General features: G+C 30.5%; 2 protein-coding genes across 2 annotated transcripts in view; both read left to right on the forward strand.

Annotated features, from left to right (window-relative positions):
* Positions 1-1,407: 1,407 nt before the first annotated feature.
* LOC106715877 (GATOR complex protein NPRL2) lies at positions 1,408-6,295 on the forward strand. The gene is made up of 9 exons (XM_045686219.1): positions 1,408-1,555; positions 1,991-2,082; positions 3,439-3,595; positions 3,843-3,954; positions 4,284-4,519; positions 4,862-4,972; positions 5,170-5,298; positions 5,396-5,559; positions 6,074-6,295. Exons 1-9 carry the CDS (start codon positions 1,454-1,456, stop codon positions 6,255-6,257), a joined length of 1,287 nt encoding a protein of 428 aa, XP_045542175.1. The 5' UTR covers positions 1,408-1,453; the 3' UTR covers positions 6,258-6,295.
* Positions 6,296-11,097: 4,802 nt separating this feature from the next.
* The window catches only part of LOC106715876 (E3 ubiquitin-protein ligase MYCBP2), a 95,359-nt gene continuing 94,315 nt past the window's right edge, over positions 11,098-12,141 (forward strand). The window contains exon 1 of the mRNA XM_045686057.1: positions 11,098-11,182. The gene's annotated coding sequence lies outside the window, so the exon portion shown is untranslated. The remainder of the gene's footprint in view (positions 11,183-12,141) is intronic.

Raw genomic sequence — 12,141 nt, forward strand, 5'->3', positions numbered from 1 at the left:
TACTCAAGCTATTATTTGTGATATTATCTCCCTTTGTTTTGTAACTGTTGATGACAATATTTATTATTATTTTTTAGTCTAATATTACATTAATTCGCAGCGCAGTCAAAAACAACACGGCGATTTTGATAATTAAATAAAAGATTATATTTAAATATACTAATAATGTATGTAACCAATTGTAAATGTATTTCATTTTAATGAATAATAAAACATAAATTCTCATTTTCTGTTGTTTGTAATTATTTTTATTAATTTTTTACTACCAATGATTTAATTTAAAATTTAACACTACTTTTTAACGATGGTCAAACTGTGGAAGTTTAATATTCCCACTTTCAATATTTCTTCCAAAAGTTTCGCGATAAACAAATGGAAAGGAAATTATGGAAAGCAGTTAAAATCTTACATCTTACTAATATTATAAACTAGCTTTTACCCGCGACTCCGTCCGCGCGGAATAAAAAATAGATAACGGGGTAAAAATTATCCTATGTCCTTTTCCTGGTTCTAAGCTACCTGCCCACCAATTTTCAGTCAAATCGATTCAGCCGTTCTTGAGTTATAAATAGTATTAACTAACACGAATTTCTTTTATATATATAGATGCAAATGTTTAGATGGATGGATGGATGTCTGTTAGAAGTTATCTTCAGAACAGCTGCATGGATCTCGCTGAAATTAGGCATAGATGAGAAATTATGTTTTTATTACGTGCGGATGGAGTCGCGTGCTACAGATACACATAGTATGTATAACAAAACTAAACTGACTCTATATATCTATTTTCTAGATAACAAAATTATTATAAAAAATAGTTTTTATGGAAGATTTTATTGTAATTGTGATGATTTAAGAATTTTTTTACAGATGTAACCTAAGTCTAAATAGTATTTGTAAGCTGGTAACATTTGGTATGTTGTGTAATGTATAAAAGTGTACACTGTACGTGGTGAATGAATGGAACAGAACGGGTGCCAGCGCAACACAATCGATGGCTTTCGGCACTAGACTAGGCTATACTCTTTGCATTCGGCAATCGGTCAATTACAAAACTATACTAACTGTACCAATTAATGAAATGAAATCGAAAAAAATTATCGATAAAATTTTATCGATATCGATAAAATATAAAATTATTATTGAGTTCGTTGTGTTGGTATCCATGTTTTTTCATCGTTTTTCAGAAAATTGAAATAAAACATTTAAATTCTGGCAAGTATTTACCGTGCAAATAGAGAGAATTAAAAATGTTCTAAGTCCCGACTCTTTTACGAAGTAGTTACATACTCTTTGGGCCAATCGGTTTGGAGGTTTTGAGTCCGGCCGTTTGAGTAGTTATATCTATTATATTTTTCGACTGGACAAAATATTATTTTTAATTACCGTAAAATACTTAGTAGTGTATCAGTGAAAATCCAGCCATCATTTATTACAAATAAAAACATTAATAATGGAAACACGGTATTATGAAGGTTGTGGACGAGAGGGACCCATAAGATGTATATTTCTTGGAGAATTTCATCCCGTCGCTGGACCTAAAATAGCATGCCAGGTTAGTAATTAATTAAGTTCTTAATTATTATAATAACAATTAAAATATCAAGTTTACTTTTGTTCATCTTACTGCTGTCCCAATCTCATTTAACATGTTGTAAGTTATTTCTTAGTTAAACATCATCACATCTTTTAAAGAAAATGAATTGTTTACTAATTTCAATGCAAAAATATAAGAAGCGACCAACTTCACTTTGTCATAGCGAAAGTTTGCAAAATTTCATACACATCTCAATATGGCGCGGTGTTTTTTTTATATTTCTTTAATTGTGACGAACGATTACACATTTATCCTTTTATGTAACACTTACCTTATATCGTAAGTTTTAAAATAATCCACAATAATAAGGTAGATAAAAACGTAAGTTTGTTAATACTATAGTGTAGTAATGAACATGACAAGTGTTTAGTAAAATATATTTTTTGTTAACAGTTCCCTGAAGATTTCATTTCAAAGGATTTATTTGATTCATTAAGCACATACATAATCCCCAAACCGATTTTACAAAAGAAAAACATAACTTTGTAAGTATATTGTACATTTTTTAAACTGTTTTTTATTGTGTTAGTAGAATCAGCTTAAATACAATACCAATTTAAATAAGATATGGTTTATGGTGACTAAAACCATAGGTAATGGCTGAAAGCCATGCAGCTACTTTTTAAATATGAATAATAAGGTGTTGCTTTTGCTTCACGGCTTAAGGTTATTACAGTTGAAGGTTGCTGGTCGCTTCAATAATATATTTAGTGGTTTTTACATTAATATCTCTTATACACAGTCTGAGAGAAACAATCACTGGCACTCATAGCTATGATTTCATTTTATTAGTAACAGCTTTTTGTTGCACTGTAGTTTTTTTGCAAAGAACTTATTTTTTTTTGTTTGATGTTAGTTATTTTACAGTGTTTATGTTTTTACAGTTTTTTGCAGTATATTCCAATCTGAATTTTTATGTAAAATAGATGACAATCGCATTTTCTTTTCTTGGTATATTTTTAATGACAAGATAGTAAACATGTAGAAGACCATGTGATGTTATGTGACTGCTATTAACAATATAAAATTTTGTGGTTATTAAAAGATATTAACTACCACAAAATATAATATGTTAAGTTTATACTTATCATGTACTTTCTATTAAGTAAACCAATTATGTAGATTTTTTAAACAGTTTAAAGTTTTTTTATGAGTAAAAAAATATTTTTAGCTAAGAAAGAAGTTACTTAAAGTGCTTAATTCATACATATTAGTGACTATAGTGCTAAATAGATTTAGTCATAATACAACTACATGAAAATTACAGCACAATGATATCGGCATTTAACAAAATCTTACTAATATTATAAATGTGAATGTTTCAATGAATGTATTTTGAAGGTATCTCCAGAATAGCTCAACTGATCTTGATGAAATTCGGCATGGTTGTAGAACATAGTCTGGAAGAACACATAGGCTACATATAAAGGTTTTTTTAATGCCGAGAGGACAGAGTCACGGGCGACAGCTAATCTTTTATAAAAATTATATATTTTTGAGACATAAAGTGTGACAAATTATGTGCATTTATAGTGTGTCCTTTTAAGGATGATTAGTTTGACAACTGACTCTATGAAGTATCAAATTAATTTTGTATGAGAATTAATGATGTACTTAATGGGTTGTCATACTGTCTGACCATATCTGCATAAATATCAAGCATATGACTATCGAGTATCGGTCTTGCAATAAAATTAATTGAACAAACAAGTACTAAATAGTATGAACATCAGTTTTCCCTAAAAGTTAGTTAGTTATGTAGTTTAAGAACATGATATTCTTGTTAGCAGAAAATGTGACTATATTTTTTTATTAATTTATTGCTATTAAAACTATTGCAGCAATGCTCCAGCTCACAAGATATTGGGCTACCCGATCTACCTCAAGAGTCCGAGGTATCCACGAAATGTATATGTTTTCAACTTGTGCTTTGTCTGCGATAACTGGTCGCGGACTGTTCAGTATGAACCAGTAGTGAAGAAACTAGGAGAACATCTGGTATGCACTTATAAGATTTCACACGTGGGCAGAGAGGAAGAATGGAACAGTACTACTGTTGTTTGAACACCCATTTACATTTTCCTGTTTATTGAGTCTCATTAATTAACTAAAACTAATTCCCTAAGTTTTTATATATTATTTCAAATTTCTTTAAAAGTTTTTTACTATTAGGTACTATCAAGTTATTATTCAAAGCAAACATGAATACACACATAGCAAAGTAAATAATACAATATATTGACAGATAACATTAGAAGAAGAGAGTGCATTTGTGTCTGGAGGCTCATCACGTATGCCCACGTTCCTCGCTCACCTTCTGTACGACCTGAACACGTATCGCAAGACAACTGTCACAGGTCAGTTATCCACTGGACTCATATACTGTTCCTAGCACAATATTTGTGTACAATGTATATGAAATACAGTGCCAGAGAGAAACCTCTATGTACAAGAAAAGTATCGCCCTTCGACTCTCGCTTATGCTGGTTCGTCTCTACCACGTAAATAAGGACAATCTATAAAAGCTAATGATTTTCAAAGTCGATTCTTATTTTTTTTCTTTTTTGAGCATAAAAAATTTAAAAGAATACTAAAATATAATTTTTCCACTAAAAAATAACGAAAGTATTTAATATAAATTAACTAATTTTGTACTCGGCATCATAAAAGGTATTAATTTCAACAGAGGGGGACACAATTATACATGTGAAGGTGACAGAGATACGAGATGACCCAAGCACAGTTAACGATCATGATGTGCCGGTGTTGGTAGCGTCTATTGGTCTGCCGAGGCCTGGCAACTCTAGCAATCTCAGCGAGGAACCGGACTCCAGTTCCCGTGAGGATCTCAGGGATGAGCTGCAGGATCAACAGCCAATGGAAATATACACTAATTCTAACTGGGACCTTACCACCAAACAGGTAACAAGATAATTTTTTATTATATTAAATAAAATTAATTTGTCCTAGATTTGTAAATTATACCTTAATATGGTGTTTTGTACAGAAAAATATTTACACTAAAATCAATGTTTGTTTTCCAAAAATTTAATATTCGCTGTAGAGATTTGAATAAAGTTTACAATATCAGAGATGTATGTATTAAGAAAAGAAATTAAAAAAAATGCTTATTAAGTGTAATTAAGTTGCTTTCTTGAACTACTGTTGTATTTATTTTTTATACATTTTTTATTCTTTAAACTTTTAATGTACGAACTTCAGTACTTAATATAATGAGTGATAAAATAAAGTAACATGTTTTAGCTTCTGCCATACATCAACGGGTATTACCACGTGTCTAAGATTGCGGCTAAAGTGAATGTTGAAAAAACTCTTGTCAAAGCTTGCATTCAGAACTTAGTCTACTATGGAGTGGTAAATATCTTTGTATTTTGTTTAAAAAAACTAAATACACGTAATGTTAGCAAGTTAGTTATTAACTGAATTTTTTTTTGATTATGAATTCACACATAAAAAAAGTGCAATGCTTTTACAAAATCAACAAAATTTGCATTCTATTTTTTGGTAGGACTAAGGTATCTCATTAATATGTGATAATGTTTTATTTGCAGGTGAAACTTATACCTTTGCTGAAATTCAGCAACATGTACCGAGCTACCGCTAAAATAAATCGCATCAAAACAGACATCGAATTACAGAACGCTTGTCTCTCTTTTATTCAACTCAAAGGCAAGAGAAAGGTGTGTTATTATTAAATAAATAAGATATATACAATAATATTTAAAGATGAAAAATCTCAATAGTTGTGTTGGTGATATGTTGATGTGTTCCCTTCAGCCACGGATAGAGGAGGTGCTGCTGGTGCTCAGTCTGCTGCAGCAGGGCACCTCACTGCGCACTGTCAACGAGCGCTTCCACGCAATCTGCCGTCGTGCACGCTTCGACGTACGCAACCTCATCGTCTTCTCGCAGATGCACGGTCTCATACGCTGTCTCAAGAAGTAACTACTGTTATCTTAATTTAGTCAAACGAGTACTTGTGCCAGAAGTTAATTCTAGTCTTCTTCCCTGAAATACCACGACCACACAGAAGACAGATGTCTATAGTCTGATGAGTGTTCGTTCTTTTCTTATAAGGAAGAGAAGGGAAGTGGATTTGATGGATAGAGAGACGAATATGACGAAGATATATCCTTTTTATGTGAATCCTCTCATCCATTTATTAAAAACTAGCTTTTATCCGCGACTCCGTCCGCGCGGAATAAAAAATAGAAAACGGGGTAAAAATTATCCTATGTCCGTTTCCTGGTTCTAAGCTACCTGCCCACCAATTTTCAGTCAAATCGATTCAGCCGTTCTTGAGTTATAAATAGTGTAACTAACACCACTTTCTTTTATATATATAGATAGATATAGATAGACAACGCATCTGCAATTATGGATGTCTTTGGACAGCGGTCGCTTGTTCGTTTGCTATCTCTTGATATAATTGTATATAAATGTATACTATTTCAGATATCCGACGTACACACGAGGGCGGTCGAGGCCTGCTACATTCGGATCCGAAGTGAAAGGTTTACAGAAGCTGTTCACAGGAGAGAGGTGCACAGATGAGATCTGCTGCCTCACCTCCATTGATATACCCTCGCTGGAGCGCATCATTGAGGATGACCCCAATGTTGCAGTCATAGTGTGTTAACATATTTTTATACAACATTTAACAATCGTGTCATCACATTAAGCAATAATGAAGCTACTTATATATTTTATACTTTAGATAGTTTTTTTGAGGTTGAATGCTAACGTGATAATTGTTGTAAGAGATATTTGGTATCGCTAAAGCTTATCGTTTTCAGTATTTTTTGAGTATTTTAAATGTAACTTATGTATATTTATATTAATATAGGCTTTAGGTTTAGAAATGAGTGCAATAATTTACACGTGAGGTATATATTGTTTTTTTTACTAATATTATAAATGCGAATGTTTGGATAAATGGATGGATGTATGTTTGAAGGTATCTCCGGAACGGTTCAACGGATCTCGATGAAATTTGTCTAACACAATTTAATATATGCCAATGAATTTTTACATCACATCTTATGATTATATACAGTATGTTTTTGTACAGGTAGAGGAATAAAAAAAACAACATAATTTTCAGTATTTAACAAGAAATTATTAATTTATAACTTATTACATAATTTACTTAATTTTCTATATTCACAATATCATATTATAAAAAACCGTTATGTAACAAAAAGTACATTTCGTTTCACAAAACTTGCATCACATTTTTTTTAATTTTTTATCTTATTAACTAACTTATTGGCCAATTATTAGCTTTCTAATTAATTATTAAAATACTTGTAATTGTTAGATATAGGTAGTAATAAAGAGTAATAATACGATCGTTAGCTAAGTGCTGGTTTATTCGCGTACTTGTCAAACTGATGGCAAACACAGTAGCCGTACGTTAGCTACATTTTTTATATATATATAAGTCAATATCGCAAAAAATGTCGCTTAAAACAAATAGCCTTTCACCCCTCTATATAACTATTAGAATAAACTGTGGTATATATAAATTGGTAGATGATAGACATATATCGTAATAAATCCCACCGTTTTAATATTTGACTTAGATGTAATCATGATTTTTGTAATTACTTTTTGTGGCATTCACGTGCTTTATAGTATTAATTATTACTATAAGTCCTTTAGTAGATTATACTTTCATCATCAGCTATATGTCCCCACTGAGGGTATCACTAAGTTAAGGATGACTAGGCCATAGTCAACCACAGCCAAGTGCGGGTTGACTTCACACATATCATTGAATTTCTTCTCAGATATGTGCAGTATCACGATGTTTTCCTTCACCGTAAGAAAGTCGGATAAATGTACATATGTAAATCTAAAAACATAGTAGTATATGATGGGATTCGAACCTAGGACCTGCAGATGGCAAGTCAAGTGTTTAACCCCTGAGCCACTGACGCTCTTAATTATACTTATATTTTAGGGAGTAAATATTATTATTATTATTAGACTAATTTACTGTGAATAAAAGTTGTTAATAAAAAAAAAAGAAAAACAATAAATCGGTCACAAAATATGACCGTCTGGTTGACATTTTTCAACTCGTTTCCTAAATTTATTTATTAAAATCTCTCGTAATTGCTTTCACATATATTTTTTTTCTAACAATTTTATATATATACTAAAACATTTTTTTTATTTGTGTCAGGATTTTAATTTACAGTTAACTTTTAACAAAAATTATCTGTTTCATGAATCAATGCTTTAAAAATACGAAATTTTTAATAAATAAACACAATTTATTCCACACGCTAACTAAACTAATTAACTACTTAACACTTAGGATATTTTTAATATAAAACCATTTGTAAAACTTGTACATTTAATATATTTAATCAAATGAAGACTGACTATTTAAAGTATTAATTACGAGAGACATATCATTCAATCTGTGTAACAGCCTCTAAATATTTTCACTACAGAGGATTCTATAATCGTAAACCACACAACTCTTACAACTTACACATACATACTAAATAAATAACAACAACAGAATATAATACTATAAAGTAAAAAAACAACAAATCCGTTTTACGACAACATTTTCTCTCTATTTATTTAATTGTTTTACTATTTTTCTTCTATTGCGCCCGGCGTCGCTATATTACCGGCCAGTTTAACATCCTTTGCAGCGTACAACCTCTCCCGTGCTACCAAAGAGGTTCGATGACTAACAATACGCCTTATAAACAATCTTTTCATTAAAGCTTATATAATACTTATAGATTACCCGGTCTAGACTGGGTAATCCATATTTCTAGGAAATATGGATCACTAAAGGGCGGCGAAAAAGCCTCCGGAGGCCATTTGTTAGGGTAAAATTCCTGAAAGAGTAATGCCTAATTCCAAGCGATCCTTTCACAATTTGAACGTAAATGTATATTTAGTGGTTGTGGGCTATAGTTAGGCTAGTTAGGTTAGATTTTATAATTTTACTTTTTACTAATCTTATTTGCATGCATTGTGTGAAAAATTAGTTTTAAATTTGGCTCTATACAGCTGACATACATACAACATTGTTTATCTCTAAAGAGGGAATGAATGTTTAAGAATGGAAATTTGTGGTAATAAGATTGATACAAATTAATAATTGACGTGATAATTAACTTAATAGTAATTTAATCGTTAGTCTAGTCCTGATACAGGACTTTTTTTTAACATAAGATAATTGTAAAGATTTAATAAATCTAAGTCACAACATTAAAGTATTAAAAACATTCTGTCCATGTGTGATACTCGTTTGTTTTATGTTATTTAGGTTATTTAACTCGAATTTATTTATTTATTTTTAACTAATATTCCGTCGATAAATTAATTAACGCAACAAAAGTAACTGTCGATGGAAAATAATTTGATAGGACCGTTATTAATTCAATGTTCGGAATTCTTAAAATATTTTCAAGTAATAAACACGAACAAGTTTTCAAAAGCTGATTAATTCAAATATGGAATAATATCCGATTTTTTTTTTGTCTAATCGGAATTAAATTTTATGTTTATGAAATTTATTACTTTATCATAACGACGGTATGTTATTTGTATGGAAAAAAATTAATAAAAAATTAAAATATATACTGAATAATAACACTTTCTATGACACTAGTTAAAAACTACATATTTTTTTTATGATTTCTCATATGTTTGGTAATAATTTAAAAGAAATTAACTTCTAAATGTTTTACACTTTTACCTATGTTTTATTTTTCAGTTAAATTATTAAAAATCTGTTAAAATCTTTGTTTAAGTCTGATTTTTTGTCACCGTTTTAGATTTAATATTTTTTTTTACTTTCAAATCACAAGATTAATGTTATTTCTTTTTGGAACTGGCTTACGCATTATATTGAAGTATGTTTGTTTCTCATACAATTTGTGTGTTAGGTAATAAGGGCAGGTATCTATTAAAAATAATAAATAATTTCTCTTCATCGGTTTCTTAATATCAATTGTATTATATATTTCATGTACATCTACTCTTAATCTTACTAATATTATAAATGCGAAAATTTAGATGGATGGATATTTGAATGTATCTCCAGAACGGCACAATGGATCTTGATGAAATTTAAAACAGATGTAGAACATAGTATGGAAGAAAACGTAGGATACTTATTTAGTTTTTTATTTAATTCCGCACGAACTCAGTCGCGGGTAACAGTTTGTAATACATAGTTCGTATATTATCAGGTAATATCAAGTGTAAATATATTTGTCAACTATTGTAAAATTTAGCACCTATCATGTAAATTATTTCGCTTTGTATTTTTTAGAATCGGACTTAATTATAAAGGAATATATTAAAGAAGTATTAATTGTGCCTCCTTATGTATATTGAATTATTTATGTTGATGCAATTTTTTTATAATTCTCTTATTTAAATGTAAACAAATAAAGTACTAGAGATAAAAGCACATTGTTTTATTGTTCGCTTCGAAATTCCACTGTTGTTACAGCTATACAAAACATTCCCACCCTTCGATTCTATAAAAAAACAGAAATACCAACATGTTTTGCACATGTACTACCACAGTGGAAACTCACTGTTACGTATGGAAATATATACGTTCAATCAATAGCAGCCTACTTCTATTGTCTCTACCTTATTAAGCAATAGACAAATAAAACTTAGCTTTAAAGATTATATAAATGGGAAAGGAATATATGCTTATATATTATAAATGCAAATGTTTAGATGAATATATGAGTGTATGTTAAAAGGTATCTCCAGAACGGTTGCATGGATCTCGATGACATTTGGCATAGATGTAGAACATAGTCTGGAAAAAAACATAGGCTGCTAATTAAGTTTATTTTTATTTTCGCACGGATGGAGTGGCGGGCGAGAGCTAGTAAAATAAATGTATTTTTGTCCTCTATACCTAAGTTATCCTTGTGGTGCCGTTTTTTTTTTCATATAGCAACATCACTATGTATACGTCCAATACTAAGATCAGGGTAAAAAAGTAATAAAACTGGACTGAGCACTGTTAAAAAGTGAATGAGTACAATAAATTTTAGTAGAGCACTATCAAAATTACTTTACCAAGCTGACTTAGATGTAGTAAAAATTAAACAAGAGAGATTGCACTGTGAAAGTCATTTTCACAGTCTTGAATGCTCAATTCTTATTTAAATTTAAAATTTAAAACATTTATTGTACCTTTTATTATCAATCATGTTGCACTTTTGAGTAAAAAATAATTATTTTTGTGTTTGGAATTTTACGTAAGGATACGAACGGAATTTCACTAACCGTTTTATATGGTAACCCTAACAGAAAAGGCCAAGCTCACTCTGCACTTTAGGTACGCTTGCTCAATCCTGTTCGTATATTATCCATGGGTCGGGGCAAGTATTGATGTTGATGTATTGATTTTCCCCGGTGCTAGCTACCCACCCCACTTATTTATTTTCACATTGTGCTGTCTGCGTTTTAGTGCCAAGTATCGCAGGTTGACGATTTGAAAAGGATTTAAATCAAATAATGACGAATAATACCATCATGTGTTTAGTGCTTACGAAGGTACTTGTTACATTATTTTTATATATAATTTAGTTAATATTTTGAAACAATTACTGCACACTTCTTGAACATACAATGGGTGCCATCGCCATACGGAATTAAATTATTAAAACAATATTTTTGATTTTGTGTTTATGCGTGTTTGTGATGTATTCAATATGCTGTGCGGCTGTCGCTTATTTTTGCTTCAAAAATATATATTTTATAATTATTTCTTTCTACCCGCATATAGCCGTGATAATGTCGGTATGTCGAAAAAACTTCATAGATTACGTTATTTGTTCCGAAGCGAATTTTCAATTTGGTATTTAATAGTTATAAATATTTGTATATTTTGAGTTAAATAGCCAAGAAAATAAGTGAATCAAATGATTTGGTTCCACATGTTAACTTACACCTTAATTTAGGAAGTCATTGTTTAAATTATGGATGCAGTGTATGAAATCCTTACTTAATATTATTTTTTTATTATTTATTATTTTAATATTATAAATGCGAAAGTAACTCTGTCTGTCTGTCTCGCTTTCACGCCAAAACTACTGAACCGATTTAAATGAAATTTGGTACACAGATAGTCTAGAGCCTGAGGAAGGACATAGGCTACATAGGACATAGGACATTTTAACGCGAAAAGGGGTTTTAAGGGGTTGAAAGTGGGGGTGAAAGTTTGTAAGGAATTATCGTCATTTTTACAGGTAGAAGCTTGAAACTTATTTTTAAGGTTGTTAATTTGATATAGATAAATATGAATTTAAATTTTTGTAAAAAATTTATCCCCAAGGGTGCTAAATAACAATAGGGGATGAAAATTTGTTTGGCAATATGTGAGGTTTTGGTGAATGTTTTGTTTAATGTGTTTTCTGTTGCCCTTAGCAATATTTAGTCTAGAGCCTGAGAAAGGACAAAGGCTACTTTTTTACACGAAAAAGGGTTGTAAGGGGCTGAAAGTGGGGGTGGAA

Source organism: Papilio machaon, chromosome Z (genome assembly GCF_912999745.1).
Source record: "Papilio machaon chromosome Z, ilPapMach1.1, whole genome shotgun sequence".
Taxonomy (NCBI): domain Eukaryota; kingdom Metazoa; phylum Arthropoda; class Insecta; order Lepidoptera; family Papilionidae; genus Papilio; species Papilio machaon.

Excerpts from the sequence above, each read along its gene's own strand:
- LOC106715877 (XM_045686219.1), top strand. The coding sequence starts at position 1,454 with ATGGAAACACGGTATTATGAAGGTTGTGGACGAGAGGGACCCATAAGA. Across the intron at positions 1,556-1,990 it reads GACCTAAAATAGCATGCCAG|TTCCCTGAAGATTTCATTTC; the intron begins GTTAGTAATTAA and ends TTTTGTTAACAG. Across the intron at positions 5,299-5,395 it reads AACTCAAAGGCAAGAGAAAG|CCACGGATAGAGGAGGTGCT; the intron begins GTGTGTTATTAT and ends TGTTCCCTTCAG.